The 23724-nt window shown below is 52.6% G+C and overlaps 3 protein-coding genes across 3 annotated transcripts; 2 read left to right on the top strand and 1 right to left on the bottom strand.

The window, feature by feature from the left end:
* Window positions 1–312: 312 nt before the first annotated feature.
* TGME49_224510 (hypothetical protein) lies at window positions 313–13820 on the top strand. The gene is made up of 11 exons (XM_018780049.1): window positions 313–2555; window positions 3673–5973; window positions 6378–6651; window positions 6950–7022; window positions 7694–7873; window positions 8616–8834; window positions 9203–9782; window positions 10284–10735; window positions 11220–11458; window positions 12186–12408; window positions 13232–13820. Exons 1-11 carry the CDS (start codon window positions 870–872, stop codon window positions 13323–13325), a joined length of 6321 nt encoding a protein of 2106 aa, XP_018635943.1. The 5' UTR covers window positions 313–869; the 3' UTR covers window positions 13326–13820.
* A 336-nt stretch (window positions 13821–14156) lies between these two features.
* ALV10 (alveolin domain containing intermediate filament IMC8) lies at window positions 14157–17788 on the bottom strand. Its single transcript, XM_002366085.2, has 4 exons — window positions 16838–17788; window positions 16215–16424; window positions 15359–15499; window positions 14157–15042 (listed from the first exon to the last, which is right to left on the bottom strand). The coding sequence occupies exons 1-4, from the start codon at window positions 16985–16987 to the stop codon at window positions 14935–14937; spliced, it is 609 nt and encodes a 202-aa protein (XP_002366126.1). The 5' UTR covers window positions 16988–17788; the 3' UTR covers window positions 14157–14934.
* Window positions 17789–18207: 419 nt separating this feature from the next.
* Window positions 18208–23135, top strand: ALV11 (alveolin domain containing intermediate filament IMC5). Its single transcript, XM_018780050.1, has 5 exons — window positions 18208–19118; window positions 19504–20668; window positions 20926–21075; window positions 21748–21962; window positions 22387–23135. The coding sequence occupies exons 2-5, from the start codon at window positions 19571–19573 to the stop codon at window positions 22676–22678; spliced, it is 1755 nt and encodes a 584-aa protein (XP_018635944.1). The 5' UTR covers window positions 18208–19118; window positions 19504–19570; the 3' UTR covers window positions 22679–23135.
* Window positions 23136–23724: the final 589 nt, after the last annotated feature.

Genomic DNA, 23724 nt, shown 5'->3' with positions numbered 1-23724 from the left:
GAGCGCAGGCCGAAGCTGTGTTAGTTATCGCATTTCGTTCGTAGAACGTTTGCTCACAACACCGGCGTTGTCTTCATAGCGTGCATGCTACGGAAAAGCAGCGGCATGCATCGTGGACTTTTCAAGTCGTGGGTTTTTCTCCTCTCGTCGTTTCGTCTGCTTTGCCTTTTTCATCGGCTCTCCAGAGACTCCTTTCCATCACATTTACTTCCTCTGGACTGCGGTTTCCTCGCCTCCGGTGTGGTTCTTTTGAGGTCTGCGGCAGATCCGTGCATGCGGCTTTTTTTCTTCGGAACACCCAGGTGAAAAGAAAGCGGGAGAAATCCAGAGGAGACGCTGGAGGCGACGTTTCCTTCCTTCTCCTAAAGTCGGAAACCGAGGGAAAGTTTGAATGAGAACTCCAACGGTTCTCGTTGTTCGGCCACACAGACATGGCAACAGATCTGGTTATCCTGTCTCCGTGGCACAGGCGACGCAGCGAAGATCGCAGCCACATAAAGTCCCTACGATTCCGTATATTTACATTCACGTATTTATATAGATTTACAGATGCCTGTATCTTTACTGGACTGGAGGAAAACCGGGGTGGACAGGAGAGACGGAAGAGTTCCGGCTTCCGGACACAGAGAGGTGTGACGCGAGGAAGACAAGAGCAGCTGCGCTGAGATCCAGAGCCCTCGGCCTCTACGTTTCCTCCCTTTTTTCCGATGAAGCTCTTTTTCTCTCGTCTTTTCTTTCATTCCCAGCGTTTGACAAGGAGGAGGCTCGCTTTCCACCGAGTCTCCAATTCGCATTTCTGAAGGACACTCAGGTAGAGAGCCTTCTGCTCGTTTCATGTTCGTGACTCGTGTGTTGATCTTCGTCACACCATGGAGGAGATCGCGAGCTGTCTCGAGTTCTCCGACTTTGCTTCTCTTTCTCGCTTCCACTGGAGAGAGAGACCCGGATTCCTTCCTCTGCTTCCTCTCCTGCTAGAGCTGAAGACACACTATGCGACGACGCCTCCTCATCTCTCTGCTCTTTTAGAGAAAATCGCTACTCCCGCACAAATCACTTTTGTCGAGGCACTTTCGCAGCTCTCGGTCGACGACGTTCTCGCATCTGCGCAGCCTTGTTCCATTCGCGCTACTTCTGCTTCCTCTTGCTCTTCGTCGTCTTGTTCCTCTTCTGTCGCGTCGTCTCTTTCGGCGGGAGGCAGGCAACAGGGAGCTCAGAGTCTGGCTGCTGGCGCGAAAGGAGGCGAGACGGCTGTTCGTTCGGGTGTCTTTTCTGCGGATCCTAAGGGCAGGCCTGCGGCAAAAAGAGAAAAGAGCGACGACGCAAGAGAGGGTGGAGACGAAGCGTCTTCTCTCGCTTCTCACCGACCAGAGGGAGTCGCCAGAGGCTCCGCAGCATCCGAACCATCGCTTGCTGCTTCTTCGTCGCGAGAATGCACGACGCCAGATCGACAGAGAAGTTATGCATGGCTCGTTTCTCTCTTCTCGACTTCTGCGTCCTCTTCTTCGTTCTCCTGTAGTTCGTCGTTGACGATACTGCACGCGAGAAATGTCCTTGCGCTCTTCTGTGAAGATGTTTGCGCCGTGCTTTGCCACAGGCAACGTCCGACCTCTCTGTCGCGGTCATGGCTGCCATTTCTTCCGCTTTTGCTTCCCATTTTTCTTCTTCAACTCTCTCCCCGCAAACTCCAGTTGCTGTCTCGACAGGCAACGAAAACATATGGGCACCAACACAGAGACATCGCCTGTGGAACGCTCCCAGAGACAGCCCAGGCGTCGCCGGTTTCCTCTTCTGCTTCTTCCGCGCTTTCTTCTTCTTCTTCTCATCTCCCTTCTTCTCTTTCCTCGTCCTCTTCTTCTGTCGCTGCTGCGGCTGCGTCGAGCGTGGAAGGGAGGAAGCGAATGCGAGAGAAGGCGGAGAGTGGCGAGTTTGTCGGAGAGCAGGACATGAAGAAGAGCGAAGAGCCTGCTTGCGGCGAAGAGGAGACAGAGAGGCGGAATCCGACTTCGCAGCTGAAGTCGCGTGAGGCGCTGCTTGAGGGTGTGTCGATTGCGAAGCGAGTGCAGAAACGCTCGCGCGCGCAGCGAGTCTCTTCGGCATCATCTGTCGCGGCTTCAACGCCTCGTCCCCCATCGCGTTCGACCTTCCTCTTCGCCGCGGACTCGTCCTGTGCTTCGCGGATGCCCCTCCTTGCCTTTGCCCTCGAAGCTCTCGCCGCAGACTGGCTCGAGGGCCATGCCCGAAGTCTCTCCATGTTGGAAGCGCATGCAAGCGAGAGACTCGCGGAGAAGCGGAGCACAGCCGAGAGAGACCAAGACGCGGATCCAGAGAAAGCGCTGAACGCGTGGAAAAACGCGACGAACTTCTTTGCGATTCAGCAACTCGGCCTCCGGCCAGGAGACATCCTTCTCGCTTTGCCCACAGGGGAGCAAGATCGAGGAGACAAAGAGGCCTCTGCACAGACTCCAAAGCAATGCGACGAAGGAGAAGGAGACACTGTCAGAGACACCATCCTCGCGGCGCTCCTCCACCCAGGACAGCTGGAACGTGGACTGCACGTAAGAAACATACGAACAACGCGCTTCTGCATCTCTCAGCTTCAGAATCAACATCTCAAAAACACAAGTCGCGCATGAAAAACATACCCGCAGAAACACGCTTGTATATGCATATTCATATATATATATATATACGTGCGAATATATGCTTATACCGAAAGACACATGAAAATAAACATCGATATTCATATATATATATATATATATATATATGTATAATGATGCATAGATCGAGAGAAACATGAAAGCTGACATCTGTGTTCATCTTTGTGCATATACGTTTCAAGACGAATCTATGCATGTACTCGCTGTGGAGGTTCTGTCTGTGGTCGTGGTGATGGTTGTCGGGCCGATGAGCGAATGGAAGAGGGATCCGGCACCGAGAAGCCAAAGCGTTAAGGTCGACCATGTACTGCTATGAACTCATCAAAGTCGACATTGTCTCTGTTCAAATAATGTGCGGGAGAAAAATGCAGAACCGAACTCGGATAAAGAGAGGCTCAAACGCTTGCGGATCCTGATGTGGGTTCAGAAAGAGGAAGCGAATTGGTGAATGTTGATAGGCACTACGTTGTGTGGCTATGAAAGGTCCAGAGAAAGGGGGGTCGAGGCCTCCGACTCTTCGTTCCCCTCCTACACCCTGCGAAGTTTTCTCTCGAGGAGCACGACTGTGCAGTCGTGACAAAGTATCTCTCGATGTCTCTGTCTCCATGTTTCGACCAGTGTTTCATTGCGAGTTTGAGTCGATAGATACGTATTAGATGTACACAGTTCTATTGTGTATGCGAGGCAATGCTTGCACCTTTCTTCTGGCGGCGAATAGCCACAGCGAGGGAAGAGAAATTGCGAGCACTGTGGTTTTTTGGGATTCCTGACTTTTCTCGGTTTTCGAGGAAGCGCGGAGGATCGCTTTATGTCGCCCTGTTGCTTCTGTAGACAAGTCCCGTCTTCAGCTTCCTCTTCAACGCTTCCTTTTCTGCGCTGCGGTGGGCGTCCTCTGGTTTTCATTTCCCTTCGTTTCTTCCCCACCTTCCCTGGGCTCTCGCTTCGCTTTGCCTCTCGTCCGTGACTCACACCTGACTCTGCGTCATTCGTCTCTTTCCTCGGCTTGGCGCAGGTTGCAGAAACGCTGATCGACGCTCTGTTGACGGTCTTCAGTTCGACTCCCTTCGCCTGTGCTTCCTCGTCGACGTATGCTCCACCGTTTGTCTTCTCCTTCACCCAGAAAGTCTTGTCTGCCGTCCGCCAAGCAGGTCCTGCGTACGGGCAACTGCTTTTTCTGAAGCTCTTCGACGCGTCGTTGCCGCTGCCGCGGCCTGTTCTCCCACTGGCGGTTCTGCGTCTCCTCGCGTTTCCTTCTGCTGAGAAACTTCTGGAGGCTGTGCACACGCAAGCCTTTCCGCTGCAGTCTTTGCGAGCAGGCTCCTCGCTCTTCCCTGTCTCCGCGTTTGGGCGCGTCCTGGGCCGCTTGCCCGGTTCTGGGCTCGTGAAGGCCGAGCTGCTGCTTCTCTTCTTCGTCCTCATGTACAACCACGAAGAGGAACAGCACCAGCGTTTTCTGCAGGACTCGCGCGCTCGCGCCGAGACAGAAAAGCGGAGACACGAAGAGCGGAGACGCGCGACCGGAGCCGTCCTCGTCGCGGCTGCCGGAGCGCTCACAGACGACGACAAGAAGAAAACGGAGGAACCAGCAAAGTTCCTGAAATCCAGAGGAAAACCGTCGACGAAGTCTTCTCCGCCGCCGTCCGCTGCCAGTCGATCCCCTTCTCCAACGCAGAGCAGAAGGGGATCTCTCAGTCTCCCTTCTTCCTCGTCTTCTTCCTCTTCCTCTTCCTCTTCCTCGTCTTCTTCCTCTTCCTCCTCGTCTTCTTCCTCTTCCTCTTCCTCGTCTTCTTCCTCCTCGTCTACTTCCTCTTCTTCCTCTTCTTGTTCCTCTTCTTGCTGTTCCTCTTCGTCTTCTTCGTCTTCTTCGTCATCTCTCGTCTCTTCTTCTTCTTCTGGCTCATCTGCCGCCGGTTCTGCTTTTTCGACTTTTCTCGGGACTGGACAGTTCGACCTGTCATCGGAGAGGGAGGATGTGGCGTCTACACTTCACCAGTTTTTTCTGGAGGCTTTGTCTCCCGCGGGTGTCTCTGCTGTTCCGACTCACTTGCCGCTCGAAGCTAACCAGCGGTGCGGCCGTTTGTGGTGCCTCGTCGCGGTGGCGGAGATGATCGGCCTCCTCCCCGTGGACGCGCTGCTTCTCCCCGTTCGTCGCGCCTACCGCGCGAGCCTGCCGTACGCAGTTCTCTGGGCTCTGAAACTCGCGAGTCTCTCTTCTTCTGCTCTGTCGACGGATCTATCGATCCACCCTTTGTCTCCTTCGGGGCCTGCGCCGTCTCCTGAGATCGCGGCGCTGCTCTCTGCCTGCGAGTGCATTTTGCTGAGCACACGCGCCTCCTCGGCTGTCCCTGGAGCTCCGTTCTTGCCTCCCGAAGTGGCGGTGGATCTGCGGAGACAACTGGCACTTCTTCTCTTCAGTCCGCTGACGCAGGAGAAACTGCGACCAGCGGATCCCCTCCTTGTCAAGCGCTCTTTGATGCTTCTCCTCCCTTCGGCGATCTCTCAAACGCCGTGGATCGCCTCGAGAGCCGCCAGCCCCGTCCTCTTTGACTTTGTTCTCGGCGCCCTCCTGGAGCAGCGAGGCGACGAAGAAGAAGGAGAAGAAGGAGAAGAAGAAGGAGAAGAAGACAGGGAGTATGCGGCGGAAAATTGGACCCAGGAAGGTACCCTCCTGGGCGGAGAAACCGAGGAGAGTGTGAGGAGGAGCAGGTGGACGCGCGCGAGGAACTCATTCTACAGAGAGCTGCATCGGGTTGTTGGAGGCGGAGGACAGCAATGCGAGGGAGACAGAGAGAGAGGCGGAGGGAGCAAAGAGGGAGGACTGAGGACCGTAGGCGATGAGAAACAGGCAGGGAGCACACAGGAAGAGAGTGAGACAATAGACGCGGACACAGCTGGAACCGAAGAGACACAGAGTCAACAGAGGGGAAATCTTGCTGAAGGAGCCGCGAGGAAGAGATTCGAAGCACCGACAACAGAAGAGAGGGACCGAGAACTTGGACGCGACCTCTTCTGGGAACCTACTTCCTCCTCTCTCTGCCTCACGCTCTCTTTCCGCCTCTACCGCTTTCTTCTCGCCTTCGCGAGAAATGCTGTGGACGCCTCTCTCTGTCACTTGCCTGCCGCAACTCTTCACTGCCACGGAAAACTCGAGGGCGGAGACTCACACCTTCTTCCGTTCTCTTCTCTCCAGCGGTGGATGCAGTGCATCGAGTCTTTGTCGCAAATCATGTCGACAGTTCCTCCTCCGGATCCACTCCACCACTTCTTTTCGGGGACAGACGACCAGGACGCCTTCTTCCTCGCTTCCCCTCTTGTAAGCGCTTCCTCTGTTGTGGGGTCTGTCTGTCTCCACTTCGTCGATTTCTTTGACTCACGGCCTCCGAGACGCACGGGCCCTGGTGTGAAATAACTTTCAGTAAGGATGGTTCTTATAGCCATTTACATCTACAAATATAAATATATATATATATATATATATTTAGGCTGACAGGTGGGTATGCATGATCCGTTGCTGCTTTCCTATTCTCGGTATCTCGCTTGTGTCATTTTATGTTGTACTCATCCAGGATCGTCCTCTTATTTTTGTCTGAATGCGTAGACAAACGTATGCACCTATATATAGGTATATATGTATATATGTGTGTCACTACAAAGGTCATGCCGCTTTTTTTGCCGTGCATTGTTTATCTTATTCCTCTTGGTTCGTTTTTTTACTAGGACCTGCCTGTCCTCTTTCGTTGCCTCCGCGCACATACCTTCCCCTCTGCCTCTGAGTTTCTGGATGGCGGGGCGAGTGCCGGAACGGGCCTCGGGATCGGTGGAGCCCAGAAGGGTCTCCTTTTCTTTTCGGGCGCGGTCGGAAAAAGGGGACAGTACTTTGGGCGAGGCCAGCACCTAGTTGAAGCCGCCTCAGAGCAGAGACGCCGCGGCGCCGGCGTCGCGCTGATTCTCTACATGGTCGCAAGGCTTCACGTGCTGCCTTACTTCAAAGGTAAGAGGGAAACGATATAGCCAATCACTCACACATATATATATATATATGTATATATATTTAGATGTATGTTTGCGGTATATGCATATGTACGGGTTTGTAGGATGGTCCTGTCAAGGTAGTTTCATGTGCCCTTTTATCTGAAGGACGAGAAAAAGGAGACGAAGCGAAGTGTGAATGCGGATATATGTGTAGATGTATGTAGCGAGCGGGTCTCGGTCGTTCTTGATGCAAACTGACAAACCGACTGAGAGAAGTGTAGAACTTCTGGAGATGCTTTAACTGGTTTTTTCTGCAGCGCGAGACGCGATGTACTTGGCGAAGCTTCACAGCTTGCCGTGGCGGGGCCTGCTCGAGTTCTGCGCCTCCGAGTAAGAAGTGTGATTTGACAAGGGAGAAACGGACAGGGAGGAGGGGAGAAAGAAAAAGAAAGAGTAAGGAGACGGTAGCTGAACAGAGAGGAGAAAGGAACGCGAGGCCAGGCGAAACGCCACACAGACAAAACTCGCATGCCGCGCAGAAGAAAGAAGGAAACTGAATACGGCTGCAGTACGGAGAGAGACTGAGACAGGCGACATTCATAACGGAGGAATCTAAAAGTAGAGAGAGACACAGAGCTCTTCTGTCTTCGTAATATGTATACTGTATTGAGGTGGACACTTTGTTTCCTTTGTCTCGTTATTAGAGCACTTTTCTTCTCGGTTTCTTTCTTTTCTCTACGTTCCACTGGTTTATGTAAGCTCCGCTTTCATCGTTTCCTTCTTCGGTTTTCACACTGTGTTCTCTTCTCCTTCAAATGCTTTTCTTGTTCCTTTTTCGACCTGCTTCTCCGTTGGCCCCCAACATGTTGTCCTGTGTTGCGCCACCCTGTGCTGCCGGTCAGCTCGACTTCTCTTCCTTCTGTTCCCCCTCGAGGTGTCCTTCTTCTTCTCCTCTTCTAGCATCTGTTTTCTCCGTCTTTTTCTCGTTTCACTGCTTTCCGTGATTCGCGTTTTCTTTCCTCCCCACTTGCGTTTCCTCCAATCCTCGACTTTCTTTTCAGGCCGCTCTTTGGCCACTGGGCGCTTCGCTTTGTGCAAGATGCCGTTGCGTCTGCGCTGCCAGAGGTCTTCGCTCTTCTCCAGCCTCGGCCCTCAGCATGGCGAGAAGCTCTGGATCCTGCGTTCCTCTCGCCCGTTACCCTATCTCGAGTCTGCGCCGGCGACGACCTGCGACTGAAGCAGTGAGCGCGTTTCGAACTTCTTGAGATGTTGCAGGCGCGGTTTCAGCGGGCAGCTCGACATGACAAAAGTTCTTTCACCACTTGTGCAACACACTGTGCAGGTGCACACTTGCAGGGTCTACGTGAGTTGGGTCGCTTGTCAACTGGGCTCGAGGCTCGCAACCTTGAGGGCCGCGGGACCTCTTCGTAGAGTGTGTAGACTCCGTGGATCACGAAACGGAGATATTGCCTCTGGTTAACATTTCGCCGTATATAGGGCCAGCTAGCAAAGCAGCTTCGCCTTTCGCGTTCAAAAACTCAGAAGAGCAGAGACTGCCATAAACAGCAGGAAGTGGAGCAGGCGCGTCGGCGCGCCGGCTGATGAAACGCGCTGGTCTGCTTCGAGGCTGTTTCGTCCAGGAGGAGGACGCGAGGTCCGCCGAGAGACTTTCTCTCCCCTCACGTGGACGCGCAGACGTCTGTGTGTTGCCAAAAGTCATCTGTTGACTCGAGTGTCACTGGCGCCGTTAAGACGCAGAGACGCAACAAGACGAAGTAAAGTGCTTTCTGTAGGGTAGCTGTCGCTACGTCTTCAGATCTCTGCGTGCGAGGATGTGTCGTGGACTTTGCATCTTTCCGTCCTTTTCAGTTCTCTTTTTCCGTCGAGAGAATTTGTCGACAAATCTGCCCCTGTGCGTCTGGGCAAACATGGTGATCTTCGCTTACGAAAACGTTGTCTGCTTTTCTCCGTGCAATTTCTCAGACTCTTCGCTGAAGTCGCCATCACACCCTTTACAGCAAACACCTGGACAGCTCTGCGAACACGCAGCCGGCTCGCCACCTGGTCTTCTTCTTCCATCTCTTCTTCTTTTTCCAGTTGTTCTTCTTGTTCTCCTAGCGGCGAAGGGACGCTCGCGTTCTCGCCGGCGTCCCCACCGTCGGCGCTGGAGATCTTTGCGTTTGCACGAATGCATCTGCGCAAGTGAGTGGGTCTCGAGCGACTTGGTTGAATTGTGCTCTTCTCAGACTCGGGGAATTTTGCGCCACAGTGGACCAGGAGAGACTCGATGAGTTGTCGCGAAACTTCTCTCCACTCACGTTTCCTTCCTGAGCTTTGGCCTTGGTGTGTGTAGCAAAAAACTAGCGTTTTCGCAGCTGTCCCTCCCTGTTCGCCCTCGGAAGAACGCTCAATCGAACGCGAATGGAGTCCTTTTCTGAGCAGATTGGTATTCGATTGCTCGATACTATCAAAGAGACAGACGCGTATGCCGGCGGTCTTGCTGGTGCACACTGAAATAAACGCGGTTCCTCACAGTCCTCTGACTTGTGCTTGTTCTCGTCTGCCGCCAGACTCTGGATCGACCTCGACCCGGCGGCGGATCCTTGCACGTCTGCACTCGGGTCCCCGACAGAAGAAGAACTTTGTCTCCTCTTGGAGACGTGGCGACTCTACTCTTCTCTGGAGCCCAGTGTAGCTTGCCTCGCTCTCGCCACCGAACTGATTGTTTCCTTCCTGCCCTCGTCGTCTTCCTCGACTTCGTCATCGTCATTTTCGTTTTCTTCTTCTCCTTCCTCCTCACCTTCTTCCTCTTCGTCATTAGGGAACCTCTTCCTTCATGCATCCAGTGAAGAGAAGAGCGACGAGAAGCTGGGAAGGGTGAATGGCAGTGAGCGCACAGCGAGGCCGGAAGGTCGAGGACTTCCGTTTTCCGTGGTTGCTCCTCAGTACTTCAACGTTTGCCAGAATTTCTTGAATCTTCTTCTGCGCGTCCCGGCCGCTGTCCTCTTTCGCCTGCTCGCTTTCAATGTTCTCCCGGACACGATCTACTTCTTCCTCCTGAAAATGGAGAGCTACGTCTTCATGGGCGCCCCTGTTCTCCCTGGCTTCCCCCAGGCTTTCTTTGATCCCGAAGAAATTCTCGCCTCTCAGGTATGTCCAGCAGCCAGTATAGAAATTAGGCCGAGACGGAGAAAACTCTAAACCATAAACTGCAGAGAAGCGAACGAAGAGAGGAGCGCCTTTGTCGTCAAAAGAATATAAAGCGCGCGTTCCTTCTGGAGAGTAGATACCACAAGAACGGACTGCTGCTTTGGATCCTGGAAGGTCTCTGTCTACTGGATCGAGTTCTCGCATGGCGTTTGTGGCCGTCGTGTTAAGTGCAATAGAAATGTACTTGTCTCCAGCTTTTTCGAGATAGCAAAAGAAGAAGGAGACGCGGTATCGCAAGCAAACGCGCGTTGAAGAAGGCGATTTCGGGAGAAACCTTTGACAGTCGAACGCGAGCTTGGACACTTCCATTTGTCGTCGCTTATGTCTCAACCGTGTTCTTGTGCTTCGTGTTTGCCTTCTCACGCGAACTCGGAATCTCACACCGGTCTTCTTCACTGTCTATCCAGTCGTCTACTCTTTTTCTGTCTCTCTCTCTTTCAGGAAGCTGCGGTCTTTCAGGTTCTGCTGGAAGTGTGTCGCCTGGCGTTGCCTTCTGCTTCGGTTTGTTCTTCGCGGCACGACGCGGCCGCTTCCGGTGCATGCGAAAGGCCAGCCAAAGCAGGAAAGGAGAAGCGTGTCAGCGAGACTCTTCTCCAGGCTCGAGTGCAGGAAGCCCGAGAGATAGAAGGTCGCAACTGGGGCGTTTGGGAGCTTCTCTGTGGAATCTTCGATCGTCAACTGACTCGGCGACCGCAGGCGCTGCAGCTGTTGTTCTCCGAGGGATTTCCCCTCGACTCCGTGAATCCCGTCTGTCGCTTTCTCCAACAGTCTCAGCTTATTCTGCCTCTTTGTGTGGCTGCACTCAAGGAGGCAGTCGCCGTGATCTGGCGGGCGTCTGAAGCCTCCTGTGAAGCGCCGAAGCAGGACCCTGAGGGATCAAACATGGTCGCGAGGTAAGAGCGAGGGAGAGGCCTTCGGGTGTGTTTCCCCAGAAGGGAGTTCTCAATCAGCAATATGGATCAGCAGACAGCGCATCATGCGTCTTAAGCCGAGTGTTCGGCCCTTTTGCTCCGTAGAACAAGGAAACGGGACTGAGGCACAGCTTCTGAGCAAACACTCACTCACTGGTTCGGCGGTGGATCCGTGGAGGGTAAGGAACTTTCTTTCCGGCTGATTCCAGAAATTTGTCCCCACGCGCGAGGCATTTTCCAGAAAGTGGCTGGATCCGAGAAAGGTGCGCGCCGGCCTTCAGTAATCGGAATTTCAGATCGGCGTATCGCCGATCTGAAATTCCGTTTTTCCTGTCAAGCGTTTGCGACGTGTGTTCTTGGCTTCTCGGTTTCGCGAAACAGGGGACGCCCGGGCGTCCAAATCAGTCGAAGTCACTTCTGCGAGACTGTGAAACAAAGGCTTTTGCCAGGTGTTTCTTCTGTTCAGCTACGAGCGCTTCGTGCGCTTGCCCGCGAAACCCTCCTCTCTGTCTGTCCACCCGGCGCTGGCGCCCCTAACGGTCGTAGATCGGTGTCTCTTCTACTTCAAATGCATCACCTGCGTCGCTTGCGACTTGAGAGACAACGAAGCCTTGAAGCGAGAGGTTCCAGAAACGAACCCTGCATTCGCCGCCGAAAGTGCCAACGCTGTTCTACTCGAAAGCGTCAAACGTATTGACGATCAAGGTAAGTTCTTTTCTTCAAAACATGGTTGGCAAGTCGCACTCGCGGATCCCTGGTCACCCTGCCGGGCGAAGCGTATGTCGGTAGATTTGCGTGTTTATAGTGTTGCTTCGTCGACGTTTCTGCGGGAGACGCACACTTGAGTGCATGCCTTACGAGAACAGGGGCCGGGAGAGAAATGGACAAGCTGAGGATGTCAGTCTTTGTTTCTTTCCACTGAGCGGCGCTGCGTCGACCAGACACCCGAGTTCTTTATGATTGCTGTGCACTCCACTGGACTGCTTAAGACAGCGAGCAGTGATTTGAACAGAGGATGTGCCAACATCTTTGTCCGACTCTCTCCTGCGGGTTCAGAAGTCGTTTTTCGAAGAACTGAAGGAAAGTGCTCTCGAAACAAAGACAGAAGAACTCGTTGTGCGGAGAAGCGAAGGCAGGTTTGAGAAGCTGGAGTGTTGATTCTACCTTCCAGTTTCACTTCCTTCTCTCTTCCCATTTCGATGGGAAACCTGTGTCCCTGCAGAAAGCCGCGTGCGTTCGCCCCCCTGTTTTTAGAAGTTGTTTCTTAAAACATCGATTGATCACGTTTGCCTGAACATGCATTTCTTCTTCGTGGTTTTCCAGCTTCCGACCAACTCATTTGGTTGCCGGTTCTTTCCAACGCGGCACTCGTCACTCTTTTCTCTGCTCGATTCCCGTCGCTTTCCTCCGTTGCTTTTGCTCGTCTCCTCAGCCTCTGAAGATCTTTGCGAGTTGGTTGGGCAGGCGATTCCGATCGTCTTTCCGCTGTACTACCTCTTTCCGAAGCTCGCCGTTCTTGTCAGCGCCTTCCTCTCCAGGCGGCGCCTGCTAACAGGAGAGACGACCGTCGCAGCTCCTCCACAGAAAGACAGAGAGGATGGAGAACCTGGGAGACGTCTGTCAACGGCTCGGGCCTTCTGCGAGGCTGTTGTCGAGTAAGAGAAAAGGCAAACAGTTTGAACGTGGTATCAAAGGTGTCTACTGTTGAAGTGCAACAGGCGCTCGTCTCGTGCCACTATGTAGTCATAATCGAGTAATCCAGATGTCAAGGAAGGTACGCAACATCGAACTACGCAACTCTGTGCCAAGAAGGATCTTAGAGACTGTTCAAACGGTAGACCGACTGGGCATTTGTTTCCGTCCAGTCCAAGGGAAAAGGTATGTCCGAGTTCTAGACTAGCGTTGGAGCAGACTGTTTCACTGCATGCGTGTTCATGCTACTTACTACAGACCAGGAGAGCGAAAATTGTTTGCCTGGCATTGCGTCGCTCACATGCAGTCATCGAAGATATCTTGATCTATCGCAGGTTCGGTCTTGCTCCCTCCCGTGACGCATGATTGCGGCGGTGACTGGAGACAGCGGGAGGCAGGACATTTGATGAGTTTACTTGTGAACGTGTTTTCGAGGGAATCAAGACAGAAGCGTGGAGGTGGCATCGTGGTGATTTGGGGAGAACAGTGGAGCTACAGCCGTCGAGGTGGAACGACGCACATCTGAAGTCTCCGTTGGCGCAAAGTTTTAGTTTAATCTACGAGTGCAGATACCCTTGTGTAGAAACTCCACTTTGGGCTCTGTTAGTGGAACACACTGAACAGTCGACGGACAGGTGGGTCAAGGCAGGTTTGATAACACCCCGGTTGAGTCTTTTGTTTTTCTTCTGTGGCTCTGAAGCGCATTCGTGCTACATATCGGTATATTGTGGAGAGGGTCTTTGAGCTTTGCGTTTTGTGTTCTCTTTCCTTGGCCTCGCTCTTCAGACAGCTGGAGACGGATCTGCACCGAATTGTGCAATACGACATGCAGGCTAAGGTCGCGGCTCCTCCAGTGCAGGGCGAAGAAGAGGCCCCGTGAAAAAAAATACATGACTCTTCAGGGGAAAACGAGGGACGACGAAAGTGAACAAAGAGTCACGCGAGAGGCAATGAGAGATACAATGGAAGGCCACAGAAAACGAAGCAGCCAGGAAACGCCGGAGCTGAAAAAAAAGGGAGCTAACAGGTAGAGATGTTTAGGATGAAGAGTGGGTGACCGGAGGAGAAGATGGATTTGGAAACAAGCGACGTTTCGGTGCGCGAGGGATTCACAGTCGGGTTTCACCCGTTGAATGAAGAGGAAGTGGTACCTGCTAAGCAGTTGACTGTGGCAGGAGTACTGGCAACGATCTTTTCGTTTGGAAGAGAAGGGGCGCTTGTTTACTGTGACAGGATATTGTGCCGAAGTATCTGGCCTATTACGCCTTCCTGCAACTGAGACGCAGACCGTATTGCGGTCTCGGTGTACGCTTCTCCTTCGGTTTCGTTTTTTTCCTTCCGTGCTGTCTCTACGCCTGTCTCTCCTCTCCGGCTGCTTGCGCGGCTTACCGGAAAACAGCGCGTGCAGCTTTTAACACGAAGTCGTGCGCGACTTCGAGGGGCGCAAACGTGTCGAATGTGCAGTGAAAGGAATCTCAGCTAGAGTTAAAATGATAGTGAAGCATATACGCAACGGCAAGGCCATTTCACTGTAGCAAACTTCTTTCCCGAAGTGTTTCCACGAGAATAATGCTGCCATCGGGAGTATCCGGATAATTCGTTGTTTATCGCAAACAATTATTTACCAAGAGCCCTGTGGTTCGGAATCGAGGTCAAATGTACGCTCCAGAAGCGAAGAATCAGCAAGGCGTCTAAAAACGACGCGAAGAAGGTCTTTGGAAGCCTTTTTGTTGGAAGCCATTCTGTCCTGTCGGGCACCAGTTTCTTAGAATCGACTGCAGCGGGCGAACCCTGTGCAAGTTGGGAGGCCTTGCAAACGCCCTTGCACTCAGACCAAGGTCAGTAAAAAGAGCATTTTGGCGGAGGTTCTTAGTCAAGAAATCGTCGCAATGTGTCTGCACATTTGGGGGGCGAAACGCACCTTGAAGTGCAGAAAATACAGACACCGTCGCATGGGAGGGACGACCGACGAAGCTATCAGGGTCATCGGAGATAAAACGGAAATCCCGGCGCCAAAAACGTGGCGAACGGAGGAGGAAGAAAGACAACGGAAGAAAACACTCCCGGAGCACAGACAAAACGGCTGGTGAAAGAAGGCGGGTGAAAACGCACACTCCACGGATCACCGTTTAAAAATACAGAGGCAGACAAAGGTTGGGCTCGAGAACATGCCGGGAGGCAGACGAAGACGCGTGGAAAAAAAGGAAGTCAAGGTAGTGCAAGAGAGTTTATGGCGGCGCGGCACAGATTGCAGCGGGGGGCAAGAGAATGAAAAAGCCAAGATGCCTTAAATCAGCAGTCTTGTCTGAGTCTCGAAAGGTGCGCCCCTTGTTTTCCCCCTCTGGCGGAGACACCAGCCAAGGGTGAAGTTTCCGATATCGACCACAGATGAAGACGGGATGAGGTAAGTGTGATTCTGTCATTCCTTCTTCCCTGTAACCTCACCGATTCTAAAACAAAATTCGTAGCTACATGAAAAGCCGGTGCGGTTACATCGGAGTCGGTGGAAAGGGCGTTAGAGACGACGCAGTCGATACGTGAGTCTGATAACGTTCGTCGTAGGCACAGGGCTGCGACGGAACGCGCGTTTGGCTACCCTGATAAAACAAAATCATGCACAATCGAGTTGGGGCTGTATGGACATGTGAACATGGTTGTACACACGTACTTTGGCGTATACATTCAGCGATGTGCTTATGAATTCAAGCATTCTGATGGAGGTATTTCTTCATGCACATGTGCCTGCGGACACACTGGAAGAAACCGAAGCAGCGCTGGGGAAGGTTACGATAGATGCGATCTGCGCTAAGCAATACTCTGAAGAGTTAGACGCCGGCTTGCATGTGGTACGATGGAGTTCTGCACAGAACCACCAAATTTGAAAGCTCCAAGTAACAAATGAATGTGGCTTACATCCTCGTCCACGTAGACGACGGTCTCCCTCCGCACAGTCTTCAGAACTGGGATGATACGCTCGACAACGAGCACCTTTGGAACCTCGACGATCTTCTCTCTGTGGTTGTACCGCGGTACATCTACATACTTGTCCACATACTGCGCAGAAGCGACCGAAGGAGACAATGAGGGAAACAGAGAGACACTTGAGTGAATTGTATGGTGCCGGGGAAGAAGTGAGAAACACATAATAAAGGGCCGGACAGTGAATAGGTGAGTGGCGGCACAAAATCCCATACAAATCGCTGTCTCGCATAGCTACAGGAAGTCGAAAAATCGGGCAGAAAGTGGGTCAAGGGAAACACCGACACAGGCAAGGAGCGGGGAGAAAAGCCTAGAAAGACATCTGGCAAAAGACACGATTTGGCAACCCAGGAAAGCGAGGTGATGATGCTTGAAACGTTCGGTGGAAACTTAAACACAAGCAAACGACGGAACCAGGAAGCACAGAAGCAAAACGAACAGTGAAACAGACCTTATCGGAGCAGCGGTGGAAGAAAAAAGGAAGGACACAGTCGTCACGGTCATGCAACGAGGCAAGGCCGCACCTTAGACCGGTGGTGCCTGTCTCAATTATTTTCCACCGCTGAAGCGAAGAAACGGGATACCGACGAATAGAATACATATTGCTGACCTGATGTACGCGCAGTGCAGCTGAAATATGCGAACTGCCGATGGAGAAGAGAGGGAAAAGGCACGATAACGGATATGTTTTCTTGCTGGCGAGTGTAACCGATACATGATTTCGAGAGAGCCACCGACGGGGACCCCGAGAGAAAAGTTCAAGAAGGTTAGAAGCATATTACGGACTTACTTGAATCTGTGGGACCTCGACGACCTTGTCCAGATAGACAGGCTTCTTGACATACTTAAACCTCTCCTGTTTGACTGGTTTCACAACATGAACGACTTTCTCTTCAATGACTGGGTGAGGGACTTCGACGACCTTTTCTACGTAATGAACCTCTGGGACCTCAATAAACCGGTTCTCCACTCTCTCCTTTATCACCTCCACAATCCGTTCCTGATTGAGAGCCATACAGAAACGACAGGTGATGGAAATGCATGAAAAACATATTCCACACCATCATCAGACACGTGTCATGTCATCACCGCACAAGGATTCGCAGGCACCTACGTCAAGCTAGCACCACGCCTGACGCAAGCAAGGTTATCATACATGCATATAGCTGGGTATCTGAAAGTATCGGCATTTTGAGACTCTCCACCTCTTTAAAAACACAAACCTACTCCAGTTGTCCCTTGGATATTTAATCGTCGTGTGGCGTCTATGCACAACGCACCGTTCACTGTCAACTGGAAGGATAGGGGAAACCCACGAGCTCGGACGCAGCTGCCGGATTTCGATCAATCCTACGACGTTACGGCAATCCCATACAGGCTGTGCTCTCGGCATGACAAAACGCTAAACCTTACCTCGAGTACAGGGTCAAGAAGGGTTGCACCTTCGGGTGGAGGACCCGCGCAGATGAAAGAGTTCGGAGGAAGAGAGGTAGCATACTGCGACGACATTGGCGGGACGCCAGGAGCACTGGCAGCCCCAGGATACGGTCTGCTGGAATACATTCTGAGAGGAAGCTTTGCCGAGTCGTTTGAAAGCGAAATGGAAGGGCCTTGAGGGAGACAACCGTTAAGGCGGGAACCTTCTAAAACGCCTTCCAGAATGGAAGACAGGGAGAGAAAACGGTGAAGCCTTGGCTACCTACAGAAAAAGACCACACGGCACAGAAAACGTCCTGTCCTAACCTTTTTATGTGGAGCAGGGACAGTAGTGCATGTCGTGTTTCGTCAGGAGGGCATCGAAGGAACGAGGATCGCGACACGGACAAATGGATGTGGCAGCGTGAATCTCGAAAGAGTTTCCTGTTTGCCGGTAGAAGCGGGGTCAGGACTCTAAATCTGCACAATGCTGGGAACACGGATATCGATGTCAGCGACTCTCCCTCCGCTTCGATGTACGGAAGACAAATTGATAATGAAATGAACTGGAAACAAGTGACGACGAGCCTGCTATAGCCCCAAGTGTCGAGTGCTCAACACCACGTGCCGTTCGGCGACATACACAACAAGGCTGTGTTCACAGAGGCAGAATACAAAAAAAGAGTTGAAAGACTTCTACACACGAACAGAACCGAATGGTGAGGTTGAGAAGCACTGATCCATCCCTTTATGCGACGCGCACATGAGCAGAAGAAAGTCCTTTGAGGTCGTTAAACAAGCAGACGGACTCTATACTCGAAGGCGCCGGCCTAGCCGGGGGTCACCGTTAGCGACGGTTTTTCTCGCAGGCAGAAAAGTCCCTTTCTACCACATTTGAAATGCCAACAAAAGACGATATCGCAAAATGTATCACCCGGTTTGCGTTTAGATCAAGACCCTTTTCAGATCATTTAAACCCTCTAAAGCACTAGGACGACGTACGAAAACCTTGGTCTTTCACCTCCGGGAAAGAACTGTCACACACACAAAACGAAGGGTGCTTCTCAAGGGCACCGTAAATCGAATTTCCACGAGCTGCTCTGAATTATGGCTATTCTGTTCGCTGAGTTGAAGGGAACCGACGACTCGAGAGCGGCGAGACAGAAAATTGGTTGGTGGGCTCCCTTGTCGGAGCGGAGCGCGCACAAGGCACCCGAGAAGGTCAGGGCAACATTTTCTTCGAAGAAGAAATCACCGGAAGCGGGCGTTGGACGTGCCCAGGAATTCATATGGCTATCGCAAGTGGAAGTCCTCTTTCGAGAACTGAAGAGTGATTCGGCACCCGTGCATCTGGGTCGATTTTCGCGAGCTGTCGATTCTTAGCACTGTTGGCACGGATTCGCGCGCTGCTCACCTGGCGCAGCAGTCGTGGTAAAAAGCGGACGAAAACAGTTTTTGCGGTCGTTTCTTTCCGCGATGTCTGTCTCTTCTTTGCGTGAAAAGCGAAACTTTTTTGGAGGACGAGAGGTGTAGCGTCACACGCTTCTTTTTTCTTGCGGCAGGCATACACAGTCTACCTGCGGAGCTGCAATGTTTGCTAGCAATCGGCTAGGTGTGCCAGGGGCAGGAAGGGGACCTAGCGCACTGTGCGTTGTACCGTGAGCAAGAGCCTGCGAAGAATCGAGGAAGAAGACAGAGAATGGCGAGGTTGTACCCTGGCACCTTCGCTTTCAGCTGCTAGGGGTGCGAGCCGCGCGATACGTTTTTCTTCGCTGCAGGCTGGGTGCTGCGAGAGAGAATCAAACGCAAATAACGCCAGATTAAAGCCTCCCTGAAACGACGCTGTGCAGGCTGCGAGTTCTTCGCCCGGTCTTGTGGAAGAAGCAAGTGCTCTAGCTGACACCCAGAGGGTTCAGTTCAGCAGAGACAAGAAGCGCGTTCTGTTCGAAAGCTGGTAACTACCTGCGTTTTGTGCTTCTCAGGTTCTTCTCGTTCAGCACCGGGGCTCGCTTTTCAGTAAACTTCGTATCCATTTTTCTTGCGAGCCTGTTAGGTTCCCTCAAGAGCGCTGCCGCACTCTTCCGGACGACCTGCTCGAGTTTTGCATGACGAATTCTCTCACAGTGTTCACCTTCCGGTACATGTGTAAAGTCACTTTGCGTCCTTGACAGTTTTGCCACCCGATTTCTGGCTGCATATTCGGGGACTGCTGGTTGTCTTGAGTCCGGCCGTTTTCCGGCCTTCGTTGGCTACAAAACTGAACACCGCCAAACTCAGGGTACACTCATATTTTAGTTATTTTCACCGCACTTAGAAGAAGAGGCTTTCCTTCACGCGGATATGCTGGCCGTCTAGACACGCGGAAGGGATCACGGACTTCAAGGTAGCGGATTCGAGGCCTGATTGTTGACTTACCGTTTTTGCTTCGATTGCTCTAAGCTGATCGCTTCCTCCACTCGGGGAGCTCCCCGTACGCCGACCAGCTCTGGAGTCTTTGGTTTCTCTGCGCGCCATCGAGATGTGTCCCAGCGTTTGTTTCGAACACGAATGGCCTTTTGTTCACCACTTGAGTTGGAGAGGTCCACTGCTGTGTCACTGCGGCACGTCCCTCCGTCTTTTCGATGATTTCCTTCTTCAGTTGCGTTTTCTGTCCGTGTGTTGAGCCGTTGCCGGCATGCAGGTGTCAAGAACAGCTCCGTCTTTCTGAACCGCTGGCTTCCGAGGTAAAGCATGGTTCAGTTCGCGCACGGCCCCGAGTCGGTCCTGTCGTCACAACGAGGCTCTGCTGCCACCTGGAGCTCTGTCCAAGTGCCCACTTCTCATTTGGCACATCCGCTCTCTTCCAACGTTAGGCCAACAGCGTTACAGGGCATAGTGTCGCCTCAGCCGGTCCAGCGCTCGCTCGTAGTGTACAGCCGCCGCCAGCAGCAGCCGCGGTTGACTGACTCGCTTTCTTCAGATTCGCTCCAGCTCTCTCAACTGACAGGTTCTGTCGCTCAGAGACCGCTCCGCTATCGGTGCCAGTCCGATACTGTGGCTTTGGACTCCAGATCACAGTCGGAATTGAGTGACACAGAGGCCGCCTCTACCAGGGCGTTTGCTTTCCACGAGCTGAGGTCCTCACCTCAAGGCCACCCGCTGTCTGTCTCAAGTCCCGCAGCCTGTGTAGCGCACCGGACAGCTTGTCACGTCCCGGCACGTCTCCACTTCCCGTCTCTTGCGTCCGAGACTTTTCCCGAGAATTCAGATCGTTCCTCGGCTCCGTCTGGTTCGGAAGACCTCGACCTAACGCGAGGCATTTCTGGAGACCGCTCCTCGTCCACTGTCTCAGAGGCATCCTTCGCGCCTCATCCTCAGGCTCCACAAGCGGAGGCCGCGGCTGCTTCCTCCACCTTTTCGCCTGCGTCTTTGTCGCTGATTCTCGCAGCAGCGGCATCGTTTCAAAAGCCAAGCAAGTCGCCTTCCACACGGACCAAACGTCCTGCTCCTGCTCCACGCCCCCCTGTGCGTGTCATGTCTCGTCTCCTTGCCCCTCCAATGACGCCTGTGAAGGCAGCAGGCCCGACCCACGGCGTCTCGGCCCTTCCAGGAGTGCATGCACCCTCTGTGCCCGCGCACATCACCCCATCAGCGCCGGGTATTGGAGGGCCAGAAGGCCCCCTTATTCACCATGGAATTGCCGGATCTGGAATCGTCGTTGCCCCGCCCACACCCCGAAGTGGGCCAAGTCCCATGGGAGCGCCTCCGACAAACAATCATTTGTTACCGCCCCAAGGCCCGAGAACCGGGCCTCCAGTAGAAACCTCGTCTACTCATGATCGACAGTGGGTATGGAAGACCACAGATTCATCGGAGTCGTGAAAAGGACGCCCTCGGGGAAAAGGGGATTCAGTTCCAACTACGTGCGTTGCGACCGCATTTAGTGTCAGGCGGCATGTCGGTTGCAAGAGTTTCAAGGCAAAGTGCGTGATCGAAGATTCTACAGGGGTACTGTGCGATGGAGGCGTACCTTGCAAAGTTGGAGTTTTTCTATTTCTTCACTAGATAAAATGTTGATCCGAACCTCGTTTGTATGTGTTTATCAGGTAGCCGTCACCGCGTACAGACCCGTCGATGTTGTGACAAAGACAGTCGAGGTGCCGGTAACGCGTACTGTTGACGTTCTCGTTCCGCGTCCAGTGATCCAGGAAAAAATCGTTGAGGTCCCCAAATTCGTCCCTCACTACGTAGAGAAGGTAGGTTCGGATATGTGGTTTTTGGGAAAATGATAGTGGTGTGGAAATCCCGCTGCAACATGTAGGCGCTCTCACAGCCACACTAAAAGTCAATGTAGTGCGTGCTAGTGTGAAGATTGTGGCAAATGGCCTTCTTTCTGGCCAAGAACGACAACACGCTTTGGGATGTGTGACTATCACAACGCTGTGTGAACATGCCACGGGCGAGAGAGGGAAAAGCGGTAGCGAATAAATGAATTCACTGATGATAGATGAGCTGGACAAGACGTCGAAGAAGCTCAGCTGAACTATCACCAGATTGGGCAGCTGTGTGTCTAGGGAGAACACGTCCTGCATGCCACGGTGCGAAGGCTGAGATTGACTGTTTCACACCGAACGGACAAACACATCGGGGGAGAAGTCATCCGTCAGAAGTGGAAACGCCATACCGGCGGTAGACGGGAAAATCTCAGATCGAGAAGGTAAAGTGTGAGACACTCAAGAGAGAGAGAAGCAGGGCACGCCGTTGCAGGCTGTCTTCGTTTTTGCGGTATCCCTTTTCGGTCCGTCATTCTCTGTGGGTATAAGTTGCCACAACAAGGGCAGCGTTTTTGCCACTTCAAAGACCGCTGCCGAGTTGCACTCCACAGTGAGGACGAAAGTTTCCTCTGTGTCCTGTTTCTGCCTTTGCAGATTCTAGAGGTCCCAGAGATAGAGTGGGTAGACCGGGTGATCGAGGTGCCAGAATATTTTTACAGCACGAAATACGTGCCCAAGGTGGAGATCCGGGAGAACATCATCGAACGGCCTCTTTATCAAGACAAGTGGGTGGAGAAGATTGTTGAAGTTCCGAGGGTTGAAGAAATTGTTCGATATCGCGACATTGTCGAGGCTGAGGAAGTTATCAAGTAAGACAGGAAAGAGACACAGCGAACCATCCCCCGTGACAATGTCGCATGCACCCTCTTTAGGTCGACAAACGCGTTACACCACTTCGTCTGCGTAGAACGAACTGCATTGTGTAGGCTTGGTTTGATAGAGCAGAGGAACATGCTAAGCCAGAGAATTTCGAAGGTGCACTTACACAAGTACTAGTCCGGACTGAGTTTTTCTCTTGATGACCCAAACCCTTTGCAAGGACGAACGTAACTGTCCATACTAGACAACACTGCGTGTAGTCTCTTGCATCGACGATCATTCTGTCTTCGTCAAAAGAGCCCCTGTGGTAATGTCGGCGTTTGTGTTGGCATCCGTGGGCGGTGGCTCGCGCGTGTTGTCCTACTGTTACGACAGCGATTCCTCTTTTCTGAATGTGTTACCATTTATTTTAAGGTATATTCCCAAAGGGCACTCTGAAGAGGAATGGCGGGGAGCGCCCATCTTCAGCGTCCCTCCAGAACACGCGCCTCCGTTGCCCCCGAAGTGGGTATCCCCAGGAGTGGCCCCCGACCGTATTCCAGGGTACTGCCCACCTGGAGACTGTTTTGCAGCTGCTGATGGTTCAGTAAAAGGGCGGACGAAGCTGGTTGAACATACATCTCCTGCCTTCCCCTCGTCTCCGGTGAACGGCGTGTGTCATGCTGGCCCGTTCTGGACTCTTGACTGTCGAAATGGAGGGGAATAGAGCTGTTTGACGAGGCAAGCGGGTGCTGGACACGCCGCAACGTTTTCAGACGGTGCAGATATTTTCAACTCAGAACGAGATATGTGCTATACTGTTATTTGGCGAATAGAGCCGAGTTACTTCAATGAATATCAGAGGGCCCGCACGCATTCTTTAGCGGTCTCCAGCAATCGCCTCAGCTGTCGTGGCTGAGGCGAAACCGGATCGATGAGTTGCTTAAGCAACTCCTTAGATTTTAACAGTCTGCGGAGAACTTGTACATGTAATTTGTTACACGATGATTCAGCCATCGTCCGTCTTTCATGGGCTTCAGGATTGTCACAAGTGCGCTTTGTTGTACCAGTGTGGAGAACTCGAAGTTGTGAAGGACACCCTTGCGTTCAAGTGGACAACCACTATCGGATACGGCAAGCTCAATTGCATTCGTAGCTGCCGCAATAGACAGGCGTGTCCGCTGACGAAAGCACGATTTCTGTAAGAGTCGGTGTCGCACGTGATAGATGCACAGGCACAAGCATGACGGACCATTACCCAGACCACACGCTTTGAACATCGGTTCTGACGATTTAAGCGTCTGGGTGGCAAGCAATGTGCGGCAAATTTTTCTTTTCCAGCATTCGTGCGCGAGTGAAAAGGTGGTATAGGCCCTTTTGACACCAAATAACTTCCATTTGTAGTTGACGACGGTATCTGTCACAGGCCGTCGGAGGGCGGAACGCAGCAACAGAGGGATTCTTCTCTGCACTAGCGGTATCGCCGTAAGAAGGTGTTCGCATAGACCGAACTTCCAGCCAGACGAAACCACCAATAGCGCAGAGCTAAGCTGTGTTCACGTGAATCTACGACTGGTCTTGTGGAGAAGACTTGGGCAGAGGGACCTCCTCAAAAGATTCCTCGTACCCTTGTCGAACTCAGGAGGAATCGTGTCCTTTCTTTTTCGATCCATGTGTTAAAGTTGAGGAGCGTAGAGCACCATCTTATGGTTGAGAGTCAATCATAATGGCGGCGGCACTCGACGCGTGCCGGCTTGTGTAGAGGCGCATTTA

The sequence above is a fragment of the Toxoplasma gondii genome, chromosome X, assembly GCF_000006565.2.
Source record: "Toxoplasma gondii ME49 chromosome X, whole genome shotgun sequence".
Taxonomy (NCBI): domain Eukaryota; phylum Apicomplexa; class Conoidasida; order Eucoccidiorida; family Sarcocystidae; genus Toxoplasma; species Toxoplasma gondii.
Note: the sequence above shows the minus strand (reverse complement) of the source record. Positions and strands in the feature narration are given on the sequence as shown.

Coding starts and splice junctions, on each gene's coding strand:
- TGME49_224510 (XM_018780049.1), top strand. CDS start 870: ATGGAGGAGATCGCGAGCTGTCTCGAGTTCTCCGACTTTGCTTCTCTT. Junction 7,874..8,615: donor GACGACCTGCGACTGAAGCA/GTGAGCGCGTTT, acceptor GCAATTTCTCAG/ACTCTTCGCTGAAGTCGCCA. Junction 9,783..10,283: donor AAGAAATTCTCGCCTCTCAG/GTATGTCCAGCA, acceptor TCTCTCTTTCAG/GAAGCTGCGGTCTTTCAGGT.
- ALV10 (XM_002366085.2), bottom strand. CDS start 16,987: ATGTATTCCAGCAGACCGTATCCTGGGGCTGCCAGTGCTCCTGGCGTC. Junction 16,425..16,837: donor TTCTTGACCCTGTACTCGAG/GTAAGGTTTAGC, acceptor GCTCTCAATCAG/GAACGGATTGTGGAGGTGAT. Junction 15,500..16,214: donor TCGAGGTCCCACAGATTCAA/GTAAGTCCGTAA, acceptor GCTTCTGCGCAG/TATGTGGACAAGTATGTAGA.
- ALV11 (XM_018780050.1), top strand. CDS start 19,571: ATGGTTCAGTTCGCGCACGGCCCCGAGTCGGTCCTGTCGTCACAACGA. Junction 21,076..21,747: donor TCCCTCACTACGTAGAGAAG/GTAGGTTCGGAT, acceptor CTGCCTTTGCAG/ATTCTAGAGGTCCCAGAGAT. Junction 21,963..22,386: donor GAGGCTGAGGAAGTTATCAA/GTAAGACAGGAA, acceptor ATTTATTTTAAG/GTATATTCCCAAAGGGCACT.